At 37.1% G+C, this 21,000-nt stretch overlaps 1 protein-coding gene across 2 annotated transcripts in view; it reads right to left on the reverse strand.

Moving 5' to 3' along the window:
- SMG1 (SMG1 nonsense mediated mRNA decay associated PI3K related kinase) overlaps positions 1 to 21,000 on the reverse strand; it is a 59,506-nt gene that overhangs the window by 34,268 nt on the left and 4,238 nt on the right. Inside the window, exons 2-15 of one of the 2 annotated variants that reach the window (XM_086854861.1) lie at positions 16,245 to 16,408; positions 13,161 to 13,316; positions 10,465 to 10,601; positions 8,243 to 8,301; positions 7,316 to 7,529; positions 6,422 to 6,547; positions 6,255 to 6,327; positions 5,477 to 5,574; positions 3,805 to 3,978; positions 2,595 to 2,819; positions 2,385 to 2,486; positions 1,691 to 1,960; positions 1,019 to 1,149; positions 169 to 330 (exon numbers count right to left, since the gene is read on the reverse strand). In XM_086854861.1, coding sequence (XP_086710987.1) covers positions 169 to 330; positions 1,019 to 1,149; positions 1,691 to 1,960; positions 2,385 to 2,486; positions 2,595 to 2,819; positions 3,805 to 3,978; positions 5,477 to 5,574; positions 6,255 to 6,327; positions 6,422 to 6,547; positions 7,316 to 7,529; positions 8,243 to 8,301; positions 10,465 to 10,601; positions 13,161 to 13,316; positions 16,245 to 16,408 — 2,091 coding nt within the window. The remainder of the gene's footprint in view (positions 1 to 168; positions 331 to 1,018; positions 1,150 to 1,690; positions 1,961 to 2,384; positions 2,487 to 2,594; positions 2,820 to 3,804; positions 3,979 to 5,476; positions 5,575 to 6,254; positions 6,328 to 6,421; positions 6,548 to 7,315; positions 7,530 to 8,242; positions 8,302 to 10,464; positions 10,602 to 13,160; positions 13,317 to 16,244; positions 16,409 to 21,000) is intronic. The other variant, XM_086854862.1, reaches the window with a different exon arrangement.

Raw genomic sequence — 21,000 nt, forward strand, 5'->3', positions numbered from 1 at the left:
CTCCTTTTTTCCACAAGTTCACAAATAATGTTGAAAACATTCCAAATATTTGACTGGTAAAATTTACCCCAAATTTTACAAATTCAAATTATCCTCATTTCTGAATTAATGTACTCTACTAGACAAAAAAAGGAAAAAATTGCCAATTTCTAAGAAAATTTTCTTTACCTGGTATCTTGAGTAAGGTTATCCTTCTTAAGCAGTAGCCCCAAAAGGTTCAGTATGATTGAGAAATGTTTTTTTGTTGCTGTAGTTACAGTACTTATAACTGCTCCATCAAACAGAGAAGGAGAGGAAGAACTGAGGCTACTGGATATGAAATGGTCATGCCTGAAAAGGCAAGGAAAAACAAACTGTAACTCTACCCCAAGACTAGAGGCACTTCCCTAAACTTTACAGGAGAGAAAACATCAACAATCAGCAGTAAAAGTTAAATGAACACAAACCACTCTATGTCAAAATCCAAATATTTTGATCTCTAGCCTAAAAGAACAAAGCTATCACTTGCCATAAGCCCATGCAGGCCAGTAACCTTTTCTCAACTGTGTCTGGTATCCAATGCTTAGTGAAAAATCACTACAGCTAAGAATGTAAAGAGTAACAGTTAAACTGGTATATTCCCTTACTTTAACGACAGTTTGTATTAATAAGGTCTAGAATGTATTTACATCTGTTGTTTACATCTCATTACCTCTCCTAGATCTCTCAGTAAGTAAAATAGTAAATAATCTTTCTTCGTTTACTTTCAGTAGAGTTCTCCCTCGGTTCTCTCTATTCAAACACAAGATTTCTAATCTGCCTTTGAATAAAAGGCCAACTTTAAGCCAGGATATGCTTTCCTGGCTGAGATACAGCTTCCCTGCAATTAATGAATGTAAAAACTAATTAAAGAAGCTTGGGAAAAAGCTAGATTGTAACAACAAACAACTATTTAATTTCATCCCTCCAACAATATATTCCATTCAGATCAGTCCATCTTAGTGCTCTACAAATACTGCTGAATGATGAAAGCACATACCTGGAGCAGTGTGAGTACAATGTGTAGAGCACTGCATACTGGACAGCAGGGAAGTGAACTGCTATGTCACCATGAACAATCATCAGGTTTTTACTCAGCAGTGCAAACACAGTCGGTGAAAGGGCCCACATCTATAACACAATTGCAACACAAGCACAGAAACATAAAAAGTAGGATCTTTAATTAACTGTAATTTTCACACCATATTAATTAATGTCTTTTCCTTTTTCCCCACAGGAAGTAATTTAACTCTTTTATATACTGACTGTTTTCTTTCCCGTTTTTTAGAAGTCTGTTAAAAGTAGTTTATGTTTCTATAGGGAAAGATTTGGGAAGTGTTTTCATATGGCTGATATGCTACTAAAGGGCACACTACAGCTTTTATCTGTCTTGAGTTTCAAAAGCAATTACTATTATCATCTTAGCATTAAATCCTTAATAAACCTGATAAGATGCTCTTCCCTTGCAACTGCTCTTCATTATGCACCAACCAGAGATACAATCCACTCACTGTTTCCCCTAAGTTTTAATACTAAAAGTTTTTCTAAAACTTAGGAAGTTTGGAGACAAATATGATCATTTTAGTTATACATAAGTGTCCTACTAATGTAATACATTAATTAAGTATTTTTTACACTTACTGCATGAACTACCTGTTGAGTTTTTACTCACCCCAATTAATGAGTTTTTAGCATTTCCGATAGTACTTAGAGCACTGAGGTCAAATATAACAACAAACTTGGCATTATCCACATTGGATATAAGCTTCTTGAAAGAGTCATGCTGGATTTCGGAACAGGCCTCAGGAAGATGTAAACTATGGAGAAGACTATTTAAAGCACAGGTCATTTCTCCTAGAATCAACCTGTAAGCAGTCTCCAGAACAGGAATGTTCTTCAGGCTCAATACAGCTTGGTATACAGCAAGGGCTGCTGCAACAACCTTGAGAACATAATTACAGCAATAACTGATTAGAACAAATCATAAAATATACTAATCAGCAACACAGAATTTAAAATCACTCTTCTTTATCTATGAACAGCTTGGTCTGATACACATACCTATTTTCAATTTCCTGTACATCTTACTTACAGAATCTATTAATCATTTTCTTGATCATCCACCTAATAGACTGAGTATCAAAGACAGATGAACTAAGAACTTCTCTAACTGGAATACTGGCAAACTTACCTATTTCTTATCAAATTTAAATGCTAAAACCAAGAAGTAGCTATATCTGCCTTTTCAGAAGTTTCAGATATTCAGTTAGACTAAAACACATTTAAGATGAGCTGTGTTTACAGCTTAATATATTCTAGGAAGTGCATGAAAGCTGTTGGAATACACCTGTGAAAGTTACTCTTACCTCTTTCTCCTTATGATAACGAAGAACAAGTAGTTTAGACTCTGGTATAAATAATTTCTCTACAAATGACGATGGTAGCTTTGTATTTATTTGTTCAACAATCTGGGGATAAAAACAAAAGTAACTTTACCTGAATTTTTAACTAATTATTAAAGATTAATCAAAATACTGTTTTTCTAGTCCCCCACAACAACAAAAACATGTACAAACCAGTGTCAACAGATTCAGGACTGAAATGACGTAGTCAGTGCCACAGGTCTGACAATTTTCCATTTGATCTAATCCATAGGTGATGACCATGTCACAGTGTATGGTCATACTGGGATCCAGGCTGCCAAGCAAAACCCCAACACACTCATTGGCAGCTGTAAGCACAGCTTCGGAGAAGAAAACTTGGTTTGCTGCAGTCACACATCTCATTACTCTGTACAGAACCTGCAAAATTAAAAACACAGCAGAGTTAAACTCCATTAAAAAGAAATGGTATTTAATTGTACTCCACTCATTTCACATCCTGTCCCATCACCTACTCTGCAGCTTGGTCAATTCTATTCTGAATAATGTCATCCCGGAATTACACTTCAGGAGTGTAAGAAAAAACAAGCTTTCAACTGCTTGGTTTCCAATTCAGTTAGAGAATTTAGTTAGAGACCTACAAAACTTACATTCATTATTGATAGTTCTGTTCAATTCCAACTAACATCAACAAAACTCCCCTTGCAAAAGACAGAGGAGTTTTCTTGAGCTTTCAACACAAAAATCCTCTGCAGATTAAGGCAGAAGTCACATAACTGTCTTGTCTTCAACTGGGAAATCCATACACTTATTTACCCAAGAAGCTGTGTCCCTCACAAAATTCTGCAAGGGCATAAATTCCAGCTGTGCTGGTCATCCAGTAACCACAAGACTTTAACTGCAGGAATTTTTATCTTATCTCCTCACCCATTACAGAACTATAGCAACTACTTAACATATTATATAATATTTATTCTGAGTTTACACCATCCTATACTATAGAGCTAGAGAAGTTTGCTATCAGATATAATAGATACAATTTCAACAGGAATAAAAACCATCACATTTTATAAAATCAAACTCCTAACTACAGTTCAAGTTTCTACAGTGACATAATTATCTGAATAAACAGTAGCATGGTTTCAAAGATAACCAGCAAACCCAGCCACATGAAATGCCTAAAAAGGTCAGTTTCTGATATGACTCCCATATGCCACTATCATGATCCATACTTTAATAAAATTATTGTAGCATATTTCTTGGAAAAAACATACTTCCTCAAAACTGAGAATATACATATTCATGTAACGATCGTAAAACCTAAATAAACTCACTCAATGGCATTGCTATATGGTGACAAAACAGGTGAGCAACAAAGGAAACCAAAGCAAAATTGAGTCCTTACATCAGTTACATAAGCTTCTGTAATTGGTGGTCCTCTGATGGGGCTGAAGCGCTCCCCAATGCTCCTCACCACAGTGCTGAACACCCGCAGAAGTGCAGCCAGTTTGGGCAGCGACACCGAGGGAGGAGGAATGTCCTCATCTACCGATTCCCCAGAAGCCACGTGGCTGAGATCCTGCAGCACACAAGGTTTATGTATCAGCACACATCATTAACTTACACATGGGTAACATATCAAAATAGGAGATTGCAAATACTTACCTCTTTTCCAGACATTAAACTATGCAATCCAATTACAGATGTATTTATCCAATACCTCTTAACTACACACACATACGAAGGTGGGATATAGGCACACAAAGACAATGAGAAGTTAGAGTAGCAATGAGTTTAGCCACTAAAACAAGTACTCAGACTGTATCTTGTAAATTAAACTTGAGGCTTATGAAGTTCCTGGTCTCTGGAACATGATCATCTGTATTGCTGCACTGTTACAACAGTTGTCTGCACACTTTTACCACTCTTCCAAAAAATTCTCATCCCCAAACTAGAGTTGTTTGACTGGCCATTCCCACCACACACACAAACTATGTTGATCTGGAGACCAAGAGTTCACTAAGAGACTACTCCATGCCAGCTGGCACCAGTGCCTGGGAACATTCCCAGAAGTGCTGATCTCATTAGTAGAGCTGCAGCCTTGGTCTACCCCACTGTGAGATAAACACACTGGCTGGAAGCACCTCCTCCATGTTAGCACACGTTATCTTAAAACTCTTCCGTGACTAAGAATACACACATTGACCAGAGCAGCAGCCAGCTTGATAAGCAGTGATTTACTGCTCTGCCCTGGGAATCCTAAAGCTGCCCCAGCAAAGGCCCTGGTAACAGAGAAGGACACTGACCAAATTATTGATTCTGCTCTGAGTGAAACTAATTATCCTCCAGGTACAATTTTACCTACAGGACCTGCATATTCACATATACAATATAGTATAAACTACCTATAAGTATGTATTCATATGAGCACATACACCTTAAAAGACAGCACTCCCCCTGCCAATGCCAAAGCTTTTCCTTTAATGACAGCATCAGATAAACTTCATGCCCTGTTAACTAAGCAAAGGGTACAAAGTCAAAATTAAGTACATTAAATTAATGTAATCTAGTTTTCCATCAGTTTCTGCTGCATGATTTCCTGCACCATATAATCTGCTGCTTTATTTTAAAAAGACAGATTTGTCATTAATCTTTTGAAGCATTAAGATTTCCTCTCTTCCCAACAATTACTAGTTCTGAAACACTCTGAGGTTGGACAATTAAAGAAAACACCAAGGAAAGACCATGAGTTGTCTTCACATCAGCTCTTCAAAAATAAAAGCATTCCTGTTTGGTCAATTGTTTGTAGTTTTATTACAACACAATATTCTCGATCGACAATGGCTAAAGGCCTGGTTGTGATACTAATTAAATAGTTTATGAGTATTTGTGCAGCTGGTCATTGTACATGACTGAAGTATAGTCCATAATTTGGTCCTATTTTCACCAGGAAACCCATGTAATTTAATTTTCTACAGAAGTAATAATATAAAAATCTGAGATAAAAATCATAGCTGTGGATTTATTAAGAATACCATAACAGTTAACTCTGGTATACACCATAAAGTCTTGTTTACCTCAGCATAAGCTTCCATATCTTCCAAAAACTGACCCAAAAGTGTGGTAGAAAAAGTTAGATCAGCCACCCAAAAGGGCTCCAAGCTCTGCAGCCATCCTGTATAAAAATACCAAACCAATTAATATAGGGTGACATATAATCATTAAATTTTAGTTGCATATTGCTGAGGGAAAAGTTGCTGAGCTAAGAGGTCATCTACATGAAAATACCAACACTGGATGTTTTTAAACTAAATTGTATCTCCCTCTTCTGTCCTTTTGCAAAAATCATTTTAAGGTTCAGTTCTGCCCCACAGCAGTTAAACAGCAAGGACAGAATCTAGGACTATGACACAAGAAACATAATAAATTTGCTGTGAATAACTCCCAAGTAAACTGATAAAGCTATTGGAAAAACTTCCCCATTTTTCAAATGCCAGTACAGTATCTGTACCACAAAGATTTTCTAAAAGTACTTAGGAAAAAATGTATCCTTTCACACAGGATATCCTAAGATCCATACATTTATTAAAGATTGTTATAATATTGCATAAAACAATTGGTGTTTAAATGTACCCTGAATAAAGCACCCCATTTTTCCAGACTTAGCATAAAATGGCAAATGGAAACTTGCTAAAAAAGTTAGGAACAAAGAATCTTGCTATGTAGCCAGAAATTCAATTTGGTTTTATGTCAGCTTCCACGTCAGTAGAACCAGACTGGTGTAAGTAAACCCCTGACATCTGCAAGGCAGAGCAGGCTCTGAGACTCTCCATCAGCTCCTCTGAACAAACTTACCAGAGACCTGTTGTGTCAAAGAAGGCTTCTGAGTGTGATCTATGTGCCACCCAACCAGTATGTCCACTGTGTCCTGGAAAGCAATTGTGAAAACAGACTCATTACTCAGTTTGCTGCACCAACATTTCTACTGTAGAAAGAAAATACAAAACATAAAGAAAGCTTACCCTAAAATTGGTGCTGAAAATGTGTGGGTAGCATCGAGACACCAAAAGGATGCACTTGACACACTTGCACAGTAATTCTGGTGTATCAACATTTTCTAGGATGGACTGCAGGCTGGTCATTACAAGCTGAAAAGTAAAGCAAAGCCACCAGACATTTCACTTCATTAAAACGTGAGAGAGAACACATTGTAACAAACTACTTTGATTCAATCAACAGAACTCTACTTCTTCTGCAGGAACAAAATGTAAAAAGCATCACATACACTGTATGAAAATTATCACTTCAAGGGGGCATTTGCTTGATATTGGCAGAGCCAGGGAACACTTTACTTTAGCTCTTCAGTCACAGAATAGCTGTGAGTTGTTTTAAGTCCCATTTCTCCTACGAAGCTTTTTGGCTCTGTAAAATAACTATTAAATTGGAGCACAGACCTAGCCATAGCTGTTCTACACCCAAAATAATAAACCCTAGAAACTGAACATGGGGACTTCATCTTCTCTGCACACATCCTACTCCTTTCTCAGATTTATCCACAATTCCAGTGAGAAACTGTAAATAGGAGGTAGCACAAAACAATTAAAATGCTGGGTTCTGTGTACCATTCCACTTCAGCCCTCTTTTTGGTCTCATCAAGATTTTTCTTCTTGGATCTGCCATAAATACTAGTAAGTAGCATCAAAATATGTATCATCCTCCAAAGGCTTGTCATTCTTTCATAATGTAACCAGAATCAAAGAATCACGTTCAGTTAGAAAGTTTCCTCCCAGTCATAATGATATTTACTTATTATGTCAATAATAAGCATTACTTACTGTTCATTCCAGTTTAAAAAGTTCATTCAAGCATTGCACTGAGAAAATCATTAATAATCACATTTTAACTTGTAATCTTACCTGCATTAAAGATGAAAATGCTTTCTTTTCTCCTACAGTCTCTAGTGCTTTGTAGGTTGCACACAAATAAAGAAGTTTAACTTCATCTTTTGTGGATGAACTGAATTTGCTAAAAATCCATTTAAAGATCTTCTCAGCCTCGTAGCTCAGAGAAGCACAAAGAAGGCCAAGACAGCAAGCTCCTTCCTGTCTCAATTCCTGAAGCAATTTGCTACTGTATTTTTGGAGAGAAAAAAAAGAAACTTGGGATCTCCAGCCATGACAGCAGAACAGAAGCATGAATAAAATAAAGCATTTTCTAGAGCAAAATAAAATATAAGCAGAAATGAAGCTGCTTCTCTCCTACTTATTGCCAGCAGTGGCAAGGCTAAAGTAAAATTCTAAGAAATATTATTTATATGGAGTAAGTCAACTTGAATAAAAGTATGCAAACATGCTGTTCTACTTGCAATACATTAGCCAATGGAAATAGTTCTTAATATGCAGCTGACTCTGGGAAACAACACTGACCAAAGCACCTAAAAGCCCACACAAACCTCACAGCATCCTCTTCATACACTCCTAATTGGATGCAAATGAGACAGCTTGTGTAATAATTTATTTCCTTTTGGAAGCTACACCCCCAGTGCAGCGCACAGCTCCACCAGCTGACTGAACACACCTGAGACACCACACTAGCTACAGCATCAAAGCCACACTTGTGCCTTCACATTCTGTCCAAGGGAGGTGTACTCCTTGGTGTACTCTAGATAGCCCAACAGTATTGTTGATATGCCTAAGGGTCTTTACTCTCCCCTAATTTCATTCTGTTCCTGCAATGGGACACCCATGCAAAACTGACAAATTAATTTCTCTCAACCTTTCCCCTCTGTATTTCAAACATAACACTGTCATTATTTTCCCCTTCAGAGTATTTTTCCGGCTTACCTTTCATTGAGCACATCATGAATGGCAGTCAGGATATTATCCAGTTGTTTAACAAGTACCTGCAATAGAAGATACATAAAAGGCATAAGCAAGTAATTGCCCAATACTGCCTTCACTACAGGTCCTGTTTACACTCTCATTAAAGACAACACTGCCAGTTCTCCTTGCCAAGAGAATGCCATTGTGCTTGCCATGGCCACTGCAGACTAGCATGAACTATATTAAGCAACACTGCAATGTTATCCTAGATGTTATATTTGATATTTATTTACAGTAGCCATGAAAATACTGGCAGCCTGCTATCAAGGTCTGTTCCAAGTTTAGTTCTTGCTGATAACATTACATCACCATGGAAGACTCATCACACAGCTCGTGTGCAACATCTACTGAAGACCAAATCTCTAATACTAACAAATCAATTGTATCATTGGAAATTTTAATGGAAAACATAATATAATCTGAAGTACTGAAGTTTCTACTTAGGCAATCCTTAATTTCAGTGAAATGGAATACAATTTTGGGGATGAAGCATTATTGGTGAACCAGTGCTCCTCAGTAAACATAACCAGAAAGACTTGCTATCCTAATATGCACATTGGAAAAACCACACATTAGCTGCAACTGCATAACATAACAGGAAGTTTTCTTGACAAATTAATAAAAAGGTTTATTCTCTTTTCTTCAGAAAGACATTCCTCTTTAACACAGTGGATGGTACCCAATTTTTGTTTAAAGTTTTGAGCAACATTATGCTTTTGAGAGTGGAGGGACAGAGATCCACATGCTTGATCCCTCAGAACTCACAAGGGCATTTTGAAAGTGTTTCTGGCACCTGCAAGACAGGCTAAAAAGGAAAAGGCATCTATATGATTTAGAAGCTAAAGCAGGACCCCATTAAATAAGTGACTGACTTCTACTACTTTACTTTGAACTAATATTTCAACCCTGAAGATAAAAGGAACTCAGTTAAACTACACTAAGTAGTGTAAAGACCTGCAGGAACTACTGCTAGGTTAAACTCTGTCCATTATGAAGCTTTGGCCTTGATATCACTTGACACTTATTCTCATTAGTGAGCTCAGAGAAGCTTAACCAAAAATTTCTCAGTGACAGCCTTTTAATATCCTGGCCGCTAACAAAGTTTGTCATCACTGAGTTAGACATTAGAATGGCAATTTCAGTATATTCTGAGATACCAATAAACCCAAATAAAATGCAGTAACAATGGGGAAAACCTTAAGGAGAATAATGGAAGTAACTAAAAAAATAACCACAGAATAATTGTGCAAAGCATTTCTTCCTAAACCCTTGTAATAACAAGAGGAAAGATGAAGTGTTATCAAGACTTGCATAGAGGCTGCTTACACCTAGGTGCACAGACTAGAACACTGGCCATATTCAAGTCTCATGTCCTTTGGAAAAGAGCACAGTTATCACTGGTCAATTAGCATACAATGAGAAAATAAACCAATTTCTTATAAATAAGGACAGACATAGATCCCGCAGCTAAAGTATCAGAGTGTGGCTTGCAAATGAGTGGCAGGATATTAAACCATCACTTCCTGCTTTTTCAGTACTTGGAGAACTCCTAAGCTTTCCAAAACAGCAGGGGAGATGTGTCAGACAATATGCTCTTTAATGTTTCATTTTGAAATACATAATATTAAAAATTTATACCCACAGTGGGATACTTCCGTTCCCTCATATCCCTAAAAAACACTTGACATTAGAGACTTCAGCAACCCACCAAAAACCCTAAAGATGTAATGAAAACAAAGATTTACTTAGCTCTCTTTCCATGGAATGGAAATCCACAAACAGAGCTGTTTCATTAGAAAGCTGAGTGGCTCTAAGATGAGCTGTTCACAAGACTAAACACCCATGTATTTTTAATTAAAAATACAGAAACAGTTTTTGAACAAGAGAACACTTCTCTTTCCCTCTGCTTCTTTTCTGAGGCATCCAGAAGCTATTACTAAGAGCAATCAAAGAAAGCCACAAGCATGCCATGTTAATTCCTGCAGTTCAAGCATTCAGTTCAGCTTAGGGCAATGCATCCTAGTAAAACATTTCCTGAATTATGGAAACAAGACAGGAATACACTCTTCTTTCTTGTGGAAAGAAATGCTTTGTACACAAGATAATCCTTGCAGACATACCCCAATACTCAGATTTGAAAAAAACAGTTTTATAAGAGAAAAAATAGCCAATGCTATACTGACCAGTTTGTTTTCTGGTTGCTGAATGAATTCTTTCAGTTGCTTTACAGTAGCCAGTCTTCGGTCTCTGTCGTCTTCCCGAGTAATCCTCCGAAGAAGATTTGACAGTCGAGACTCGTCAGAATAAGACAACGGTCGCTCTGAAAAAAGCAATTATTTCTTTTTTCCTACAGCATTAATCAACAGTACTGTATTGTCCAATATGTGTATGAGTGGAATCAGTAACTCATAATAGTAATTTGAGAAAACAATTAAAAATAAATCCTGATAGGTTTTAAACTTTCATAAAAAGGAAGTTAAATGTAAAATCTAGTTTAGCTACCAAAATATTTAATTTCTTCATGTGGACAGTACAATATCTGTGTTGAACTCATTCAGAACTAAGCAGAACCATCCTACTTTACACAAAAACCTGGACTTAGTTCCCTTCTACAAAGAGAACTAAAAAAGCATGAGGTAAAATTAAATCAGACTTCTGACTGAATAAACAAAAATAATTAAAAAAATTATATTTCAAGAAAACCTCGTGGAAAAAACAAGCTGCTTCCTGAAGCAGTGAAGCAGACTCAAGTTCAATCAACTACAAAGAAACAGTATTTTCTCTCTGATAGGTAGCAGGGTTCTGCTTTGAAAATGAAAATAGATCTGCTCTTTTTATTGAGGAACAAAAAGCCCCCAGTGTGAAGAGGGACCTGGCTGTTCACTTAGCAGATCATAATGGGGGAGAATGAACACCTTCCTAAGAAAACACCTCATTAAACCTGGCCAATAGCACTCAATACCAGACAAAGTCACAATGCAGTTTACCTGCTTTAGGGACCAATTACCTTTGAATTCATATAAATAATTAATTTCCCTTGTTTGCAAAAACTAAGCAAAATTTCTTTCAATAAATTTAATTTTAAATGTTTCATGGTGGTTCAAATCAAGAGGATTCATGGAACATGGTGACGCTTTCTTAGTCAACGTTACTTCAGTGAGAAAATCCAAGACTGGTACAGACAGCTTTTTGCTCTACTCTGCTAGACATCAGTCATCTGATGTGACTAAAGCAGCTTTGTCTTTATTCAGTTAATAGCTAATCTACATTGGCATTACTCCCCAAGTGTCAGCTAATTGTCAAGTCACAATTATAACTTTAAGCAAAAAACAGAACCAAAAAACACTAACCAGCAACATGACTGAAGCTACACTAATCAAAGCACTAGTTAACAAATACCTGCGACATCCACTTAGTGAAAATTCACCAAGGTCTCAGCCACATGCTAACTCACAGAAGACTATTTTTAAAACTGTTTAATGAATATACTAACAAGAACACATCAAAGAACTTAAAACCCAAAATCTTGTTGTAACATTATCCCAGTGTATTTTAAAGAAGATACATGAAAAACCAAAATGACTTGCTAAAACCTACAACAATGAAGACAGCCAAGTTCAAAAGAAAACTCTCTTGAAATTTGACATCTCAAGGAGAGAAAACATACAAGTCATAGGGAGCAACTTCAATCATCCAAAATTATATATCCTAACCTTTTAAGGATTAGAAAGATGGTCACATAACCAGGAGAACAGTCTGAATTAACTATTATTTAGTACTGGCAGAAAGTTTTTTTACTGGAAAAGTTTTCTATTTCCTCTACATAGAAAGACACAAAAAGGGCTACATAATTTTATATTAAGACACCAGAATGTGATTATAAAGTCTTGAGCTTAACCCACTCCTAAAATCCCATTTTCGAAACAGTCATGTCACCACTTACACCTCAGTTCTTCCACCTGCAAAGCACACTGAACATTCTTTTTACTCCCCTGAAATATTAATCCTTGAGAAGAAACAGTCTGTCCTCATGTTTGTAATGTGCCTGGCATAAAGCAGGCAGTTTTCACCAGTGGCTCAACTACTACTTATACTAAGTGATGCAATAAGTGACAGTGCTTAGTCATAACGTTTCTATTTTCATTCAAAAATGCTTGGAATAACTTCTTTTCTTTTTTTTAAACTGTGACTCAAACCTCAAATAGTGAGAAGAGTGAAGCCTTCTTCCTCAAAAACACAAGCCCAGCATTCCTGCACCCTCTTGAAACTCCAAATTTGTTCTTGCTGCATCTCCCAAGACCTTGCCCACATTCTTAGGATGCTTCCAGCTCCTCCCTGGCCTCTATTCCCCAGCTGAGCAAGAGGGAGCACAAGCAGTGGCAGGCTCGGGAGGACACACAGGGTGACTGAGCTGGCAGGAGGTGATCACTGCTTGTCCTGCAGCCCAGGGAGAACAGGGAACAGCTGAGCTGCTCCCAACCACTGCTGCTCTTCCCACACTGGGGCTCATTGGTTACCAACTTTTTATTCAGGCATCAATTTGCAACAAAACCAAAACAAGTTCTCCTTCTTAGAGATGTCTTTGCCAAATCTGGCTAACCTAAGTAAGGGTTCAAAAGCCATCTAAAGGAAATAGAAAGATTGACAGCCTAAGCCAGGTAGCTGAGACATCTGCCAAACCTATGGAGGAAGTATCAGCACAAGGAACAGTAAAACAAGATGATAAAACAAGTTTTCATCAACACCATCTAATCACATATCACAAAAAAAAAAAATCCATACAGACTGCCTAACCATAGTGAACTTCTCTTCATATTCTGAACACAAGAAATGTTGCCAGAAGAGATATCCTCTTCCCAAAAATCAGCGATGTCCTTACCCTGTGATTTCCTCATGTCTTTTGTGGCTAAAGCACGATTCCCATGCGGAACACTGGTAAAATCAGGATTGGTCACATTGTTAACTCTCAGCTCTTGCCCCAACGACTTCCGACCATAAGTATTTTCCCCAGATCCTCCATTGACACTGTAGCCACCTGTGGACAGACCAACGTGACATTAAAAGAGGCTCTCAGGCCACATATTCAGCAAGGTGGTGAGTTGTGAATTACTCAATTCATAAGTAAATTAGCTTCCTTTTTTCACTTCCACATGCATCAATGTTTTGTTATATCCTGTAAGTTTCCAGGTCACAGATTTAGAACCTCATCTGTCCTTTTTTGAAGTACATGAAAAAAAACACTATTGACATGAAGTTTAATATCAATTTTGTTGCATTTAATGTTTTCTTATTATTACTTTGACATGAAGGGCTTCGTAAAATACAAGGTCAAACTGCTAGTACACATGACTACTTTTACTTACCTGCTCCTTTATACAAATGAAATATCCATTCTGGTTTTGCTATGAATCCAACACACAGGCTAAGTAAAATGGCCAAGAAAATAAAGTTTTTGAAATCACAAATATTATCTGTTTGCACAGATTGAACAACTCTCCTTAAACATAAAAAGGTCAACATTTTCACTAATACTGGTATCATCCTTAATTAATCTCAATCCTACATTCTCCCACTTAAGATACATCTTTAGTAACCGTGAAAATAAAAGCATCATTTTGAGTAATTCAATTGATCTTACTCCTAGATCCATAAGAATAAACATACTCAAATGTTGAGACTGGAACTTTTCCAGCCTGCCACACCATTTTGAGAGGCAGGTTCTTCCCCTCAATACTGTAGAAAAGTGAAAATTCTCCCCTGAGCCTGTTCAATCTGTCATTCAATGTATTAGAGCTCACTTCCAAGGAGGATCTCTCAAGTGCCTTCCCTGTCCAAGACAGGGAAGAATCAATTAATAAAACTGAGCCCAGAACAAAAAATATGCAAGATTTCTTTCAGGAAAGGTATTTCCACAAGTCTACCTGCCTCAATGTATAAAAGACTGTCTGGGGAAAAGGAGAGGTGGATCCCCATATGAGGCTGCCTATTGAGACTAAAGGATTGATAAAAGTAAGCTCAAACATTGAGGTGAACCTGGACCTTAGGAGATGTAAAGAACGCTTCTTTAAGGCAAAGCTTTCGATAAAAAGCAGATACTAATCACCAGCATACATTTCTGTGCATTCCTATACAGATGGGGCTACCTTACCATTACAGAAAATCCTGTGCAAAGTCTCACTTGTAATTGGTTAACCACAATTACAGTAAAGATAGTTTGTGTCTATTTAGATTTACAACATTATTTTTTACAGCTCAGTTTTTAAACATAAACTAGCAAGCGTGTCACCTTCATGTTATTTTGTCAGAACAAACCTACACTGTCCTATGAAGGAAGTAACTTCTAAGAGGAATTAATGCATTTGAGTCTGAACATAAGAGTCACATTCTTGGAGGTTTTCAAACCTGAAAAACTTCCAGAAGTTATCAATTTGTACCTATTTTTTATTATCAACACCAGAAATGGGGGGAGATGGGTAGGGGGTATGTGGAAGCCAGAACAGAAATTCTCAAATGAAAATGCCATGCTGGCAGACTCCAACAGACTAATTGAAAAATCTTAGTAAACAAAGAAACTATTCTGCATCTGTAAGCCTACAAATTTCTTCAGTAACAAAAATGAACTAGAGATACCTGGAACTTGGTTTTATAGTTAGAATATCCTAATCACCTTTTTTCAAGTCACACCTGAACAAAACAGCACGAAGTGCTGAGCTAGCAGAGACATGCCCTGCAAGATACAATACTGAAGGGAGAGCCAGGTACATTTTTCTTCTCAAATAACACTTTCCCAGCAACTTCACAAATTACCTTTCTGAATTTGTCCAAAACTTACTATTTCACTGCACTGGCAGTACATTCTTTAAATACTAGCACCCTTCAAATTATAAGAACAGCCTCCTATGCCAGTCTGTGTTAAACACAGTACAACATTCTACATTAGCAGACAGACAAAAACACTCACTTCACATGCAGTTTCTCTACTGAAGTAAAAAAAAACTTAAGGTTCTCAAACTATGCAGATAAACATGCTTCATGCTTCTGCCACCTACTAACACTACCCTCTAACTACAAAAAAATTAATTTGCTTCCAGCTGTAACTTCCCCAAAGATATAGCAATTATTTACAGTCAGTCACAGGCCAGACAAGTGGGGGGAGTTCAAATACTTTTTAGGTTCCTGAACAAAAACTCCCACATGACTATTTCTGTGCAATTTTTTCTTTTCAATCTGACCTGCCTGAGGATTTACACAGTCAAAAAGTGACTCCACAAGTAAGAAATCGTCCAATTTGATATCTGTATTTAGCAAATACAGAAAGAAAAAATGAGAATATAGATTTTTTCAGAAGAACAGAAAATACATGATTCTGACTGTTTAGCTATTTTCAGTAGATAGTATTTCCACCCTAAAAGTAAAAACAACAAAAACAAAACCAGTAAAAATGTATGAATCACACATCACATGATTTATATGAAGTCAGACTGAGGTACATGAAAGTATAAAATGCCACTAATGATAAAAATATAGATCTAATTACTAAAGAAAGATTCCAGTTTGGCGCAGTAAAGCTACAACAGGCAACAGATCAATCTACTAGCCCACTTAATCCAATACCAGAAGTACTGGAGACTATTCAGGAAGAAATTGCAGCCTGAAGACCAGACACGACCAGAATATTATTCTTCAGAAAAAAGTACTTCATGTGTTCACACATCAAGTCTTCTCTTGCATTCTTCTCCTAACACAACTGCATATTTTTCTCAGTATTCACATCAACCACAACATTTCTTTGATCCCTGACAAATCTCCCAAAGCAGAGATACTGTGGCAATGAGACAGATCAGCTCATGCCTTTTTCGAGGGGAGAAAAAAAAAACAAAACAAAAACTTCTCCACCATTTCAGTTTACTGCCTTTCCCTGGATGTCCCCTCACAATCATACATGAAACAGCAATCTGTGTACCTTTTTCTTCATTCTGTATGTCAGTGTGGACTCTGATATCATCGTGTCTTTGCCGAGACACCACAGCTGAATTTGAGGGTTGTAATCCATAGGAGGCAGAACTGCCCCGATCTCTGGATGAAGAATATTTTAAATTGTCTTGGTCAGCTGATGCACTGTCAGTTCTACAAAGAGAAAAATAATTTTTTTTTATGTAGGGATATAACAGGAGTGGGATCCACATTCACTTACAAATACAACATATTTAAATTACAATCCCAAATGTATTCCCCTGCGTCAAAAAAGTTGTCTAACCTGCTGCTTAAAAAGTGGCCTTAAATTCACATGGGGATGGGGAATTGACTCATTATCACAGCATTATCACAGCAACATGCAAAGGAAATATATCCTAGTGTGCCAGTGGCTTTTCTTATGACCTTCTCAAGTCTCTTCAGTTGGATGTCTCTACAAGGAAAAAATTACTTCCCAGAGGTAACAAAATACAACTAGGTCCAGGTATGTACCACAGCTGGATGATACAGTGCCTACCATTTGTGAAAGTCATCACTAACCCACAGATGAACATTTACATAATATGCCATGAGCCTTACTGAGCAACATGAACCCTCTTATTAGAATGTAACTGATCATCAGCACAAAAATCACAAAGTAAGTTTTTACAAAATAAAAACTGCAAAGCAAGGAAGCAGGCTTTACTGTGAAAATACTGAAAGGTAAATTAAGAGCTGTGATCCTTATGAGTAAATGTCTGCAGATAAAAGGCGAGTTTAAAAAAAATCTGCATTAGGTTTAAATTGCTCCCATATCAGAAAACTGATATAGTCCAGACTAAACTTTTAAGGAAAAAGATTAAAATTATTAAATCAACTCTTCTCCCTGGACACTTAGTAAAGTGGTTTTATTTTTAAAAATACAGGACTTTAATAAACTTACATGCATGAGACTTCAGAACACAAACTCAACCAATCATTTTAAATGCACTCTTACAAGCAATGATGGGGGGTTGACATTAAAACAAATAAAGCAATACCCATGCAAAGGGAGAGTCAGCAGAATCACACTCAACTCCAGTGTATCTGGAATCAGACTATTCAGATTATTTACAGCAAGCTTTCCCTATGCAAACTCTAAAGATCTACTACTTTTACTTAAAGCTTTGGGTAGTTCATTCGATTATTTAACTAAAAAGCAGGACAGATCATTCCTGTAAATTAACTACAGCTTGTGTAAGGATAGCCATTACACATCCCTAAAGAAAAGATCTTTCATTTTTACTTTTCAAGAGAACACTGTGGTTAGAACTGGTAGACAAATTCAGGGAAAAGGGAGTCAAATACATCTCAAGGCCAAAAGGGAGAAACACAGGTAAACTTTCTGATAAGCAGTTGTTACTTAAGCAGTACTAAAGGCTTGCTACTGTCCAATACAGCTTGGCCTCAGTACAACTGGAAGAGGAATACCACGAGCACCGACACTTGCAAAATCAACTGGAATTAAAGACACACATTTTATTCCCCTGAGAATGTTAAAAGACATTATATTATCAATTTGGAACAATAAGAAAATTATGCTTTTCCCCTGTTCTCACAGGGCAAGTTGATATTAGATTTGCCTGGCAGGTATTATTCCCTTTAGCATGGTAAGCAAGTTCATTTTTAGATATACACAGCAAGACACTTTTCCTCATTCAGTATTCACTGTGCCATCACATCTACTGCTTTGTTGGGCACCTGCTTGGATTATTTTAAAAATGGGCTATGTTACTCTAGAGGCAAAACCTTAGTATTAAGTCTTTATTCATTAATTTAACTAGGATTGTAAAAATCTTTATTTGATTGTGCCATCATCATTCACCTAAGCTATGCGGAACAGGAAAGTTCTGCACTGTACCTTCACATGGTGTGAACTTTAAATGTGCCCAAATCATATGCAAATTTGCAGACATACACAGAGACCCCAGATCTTCTCCTTGTCCTAAAACCTCCTAGTTCACTTTGAGCAATTATGTTAGCCTTTCAATGAAACAGGCTGACAAATTTTCAGCTGGCCAATTTAAGTACTGATGGCATCTTATATTTACCTTCCCAAAGGGCATAATTTTTTTTAAGGCAATGTGCTGTAAACTGAATCATCTGCAATTGTCAACCATTAAGGCTGATATTCCTATGTCTGAAGAAACACTGATTAAATGTATAATTTTTAACACTGCTTTGTGCATCCCTATGAACTGAATGACTACACATGTTCTCAGCTAACCCCACTTCCCACAGGACAGCCTTTGAATGCTTAGTAAAATTTTCCATTGTGGTAGAATACATGAGCCTATTGTTTCCCTGGGAAAACCCACACACTCACTTCACTCTGGCTTCTGGAACAGCTACCTGCAAGCTAACCTGCTCACACTTTATCACCAACTAAAAGGTGAGTCCAATTTTAGTAAAAAATATGTAATTGTTCTCCTATATATCAATTTAAGAGATAATAATGCCCACTGACAACACTGTTCCCACTACAATAAATGTGTAGTTTAGACAGGACAGAAACTCCTGGCTATCTCTATGAGGCAGAGACAAAAAACATCCTAGAAAGATGCTGATGTTGTGTGATCCAACTGACTGCTATGATCCATACTGCTTGGAAAGAGGATTTCCAACAGGAAGGAGCTTGCATGGAGATGCACAGCAGAAGCAGAACTGAGGACCTGATGGACCTGTGCATTTCCAGCTGCCCACTGACACATGCCACTTCTCAGGTGGGCAGGGAATTCCAGCTCAGCACTATCATATGTAACAAATCTTAAGTTACATCCACTGACATTGCCACAAACCTAACAAACATCATATATTAATAGAGTCTCTATGTATGACATTAGCAGAAGTTCAAATACAAATGCTATATTAGACAAAGTCAAAATGGGAAATTGCAGAGATGAACATGACTAGGATTACCTTATACTGTAGCTTCCAAAGCTTATTTGATACTTTATGAGAAACTACACTGTATTACTTCTACCTGAAAAACTCACCAATGGAGACTAAGCTAAGTACTTCAAAAGCTCACATGAAAGTTTTCACCTGTGTCTGGTTCTGATGGAAGATCACCCATCACCACCAACTAGCTGCAGACACTGTTTTAGCAGTATCATTTAAACAGAAGAGACTGCATTCAGTTTTCTGCAGGGTGATTTTAAACCTGCCTTTGTCCATCAGAAAAAGAAAGTAGTTTGCCCACCTAAATAAGCAGATATGGCCACTAGTGTGTTCTTCCTCTCCAAGAAGGCTGCTTATTTTTTTCCACTGGCATACAGAAGGAAAGATTTTCCAAAAGTAAGTCTATTATCTCATTCTATCAAAAGTATCAGCATGATTTGACTTGCCAATTTGTCTGACTGAAGAGAGCATGGCCGAGACCTACTAGTTTAAAAAAGAAAATCTTTATCTAAAAGAAAGGAAAAATAGATCAATCAAAAATATATTGTTACTTTAGTTATATGGAAGCCTTAAGAATTTTTGTCCAAGAAACTTGCTACAATCTGGTGTATACTGTTCATTATGTGTAGCTTTTTCAGAACAACCCTGCCATATGGACATTATTTTGAGACAAAAATCACTTAATTATTCTATTTGATTCTACTTCCAAGTACAGGACCTACATGAAAGATCTACTCCAAGACAACTCTACTGTGTGAGCTCCATTATTGTTCAAGTCAGTTGATTATACTTGCTTATTTGCTCTATTTGCCAAGTTTATTTGCTGTAATGCAGATAAATTCTTCATTACTGAATTCTTTATCAGTAAAATATTTAAAACTTAAAAGAGTCACTGTATTCACCCAAATTAACAGCTTCCCACCAAGTTTCTGACTATTCTGCCAGTGGCATGCAGAGCTTCCTTTTGCCATGATCTTCCCATCACTTGGTCCACCCTTCCAAGCCAGAGCCTGTCTGAAACCACCTCAAAGCCCACTTCTGCTTCTTCTCCTGTACTGAGAAAATACAAGTGGCTGTGTTTTCTATTAATGAAATAACTAATTAACTATCTACTACAATTCTGCAACCTCCATTGCTGGACATCTGCCTGCCATCACAGTAGGATTTTAAATCATCTCTTGATTCTGTGTCACTCCCTTCTTAGACAGTAGATCAACAATTTCATTCTGTCCCACAGTGCAATTATTACAATGGAATGTCAGGGAAAGGTATTGCATATATACATCCTATTCTTTTTCCATAGGTATATTCCAACAGACATTTTGGGCTGCAGGATGTTAAGCTAGCTAAATCCTTGGTCTGATTTACTATGGCTGTTCTTACATGAAAAACAATCTGCACTCCAAGCTTCTTCTGCTTCCCCCTGACACTTTTATCTTCTTTAATCTTTCTCACATCTCATTCTCCTGTCCTCACATTAAAAACAAAGATTTTTACATTACAAATTTCAGCTTCTCCATTTTACCAAAAACCAGAAAAACTCTTTGATCTCACACCTTCCCAAGCTTATCAGCATATTTAACACAAATGTCAAAGGATATCAAGAATTATGGCTGCAACTCCAGAACTGAACTCATTCCTGTTCAGCATCTCCCACATGGAGCCCATTGAAACTCTTCTCAGGGTTTCCATTGATATTTTCACAATGGCACCTTACAACTGATTCTGCATCTCATTCTTTAAGCTGCCATCACTTAACATCACTGACTACTTTTCTCTCTTCCTCTCTATCTCAGTCTTTGCTCTCCTCTCTCTCAGCTACCCCT

Source organism: Cyanistes caeruleus, chromosome 17, assembly GCF_971803275.1.
Source record: "Cyanistes caeruleus chromosome 17, bCyaCae1.hap1.1, whole genome shotgun sequence".
Taxonomy (NCBI): Eukaryota; Metazoa; Chordata; class Aves; order Passeriformes; family Paridae; genus Cyanistes; species Cyanistes caeruleus.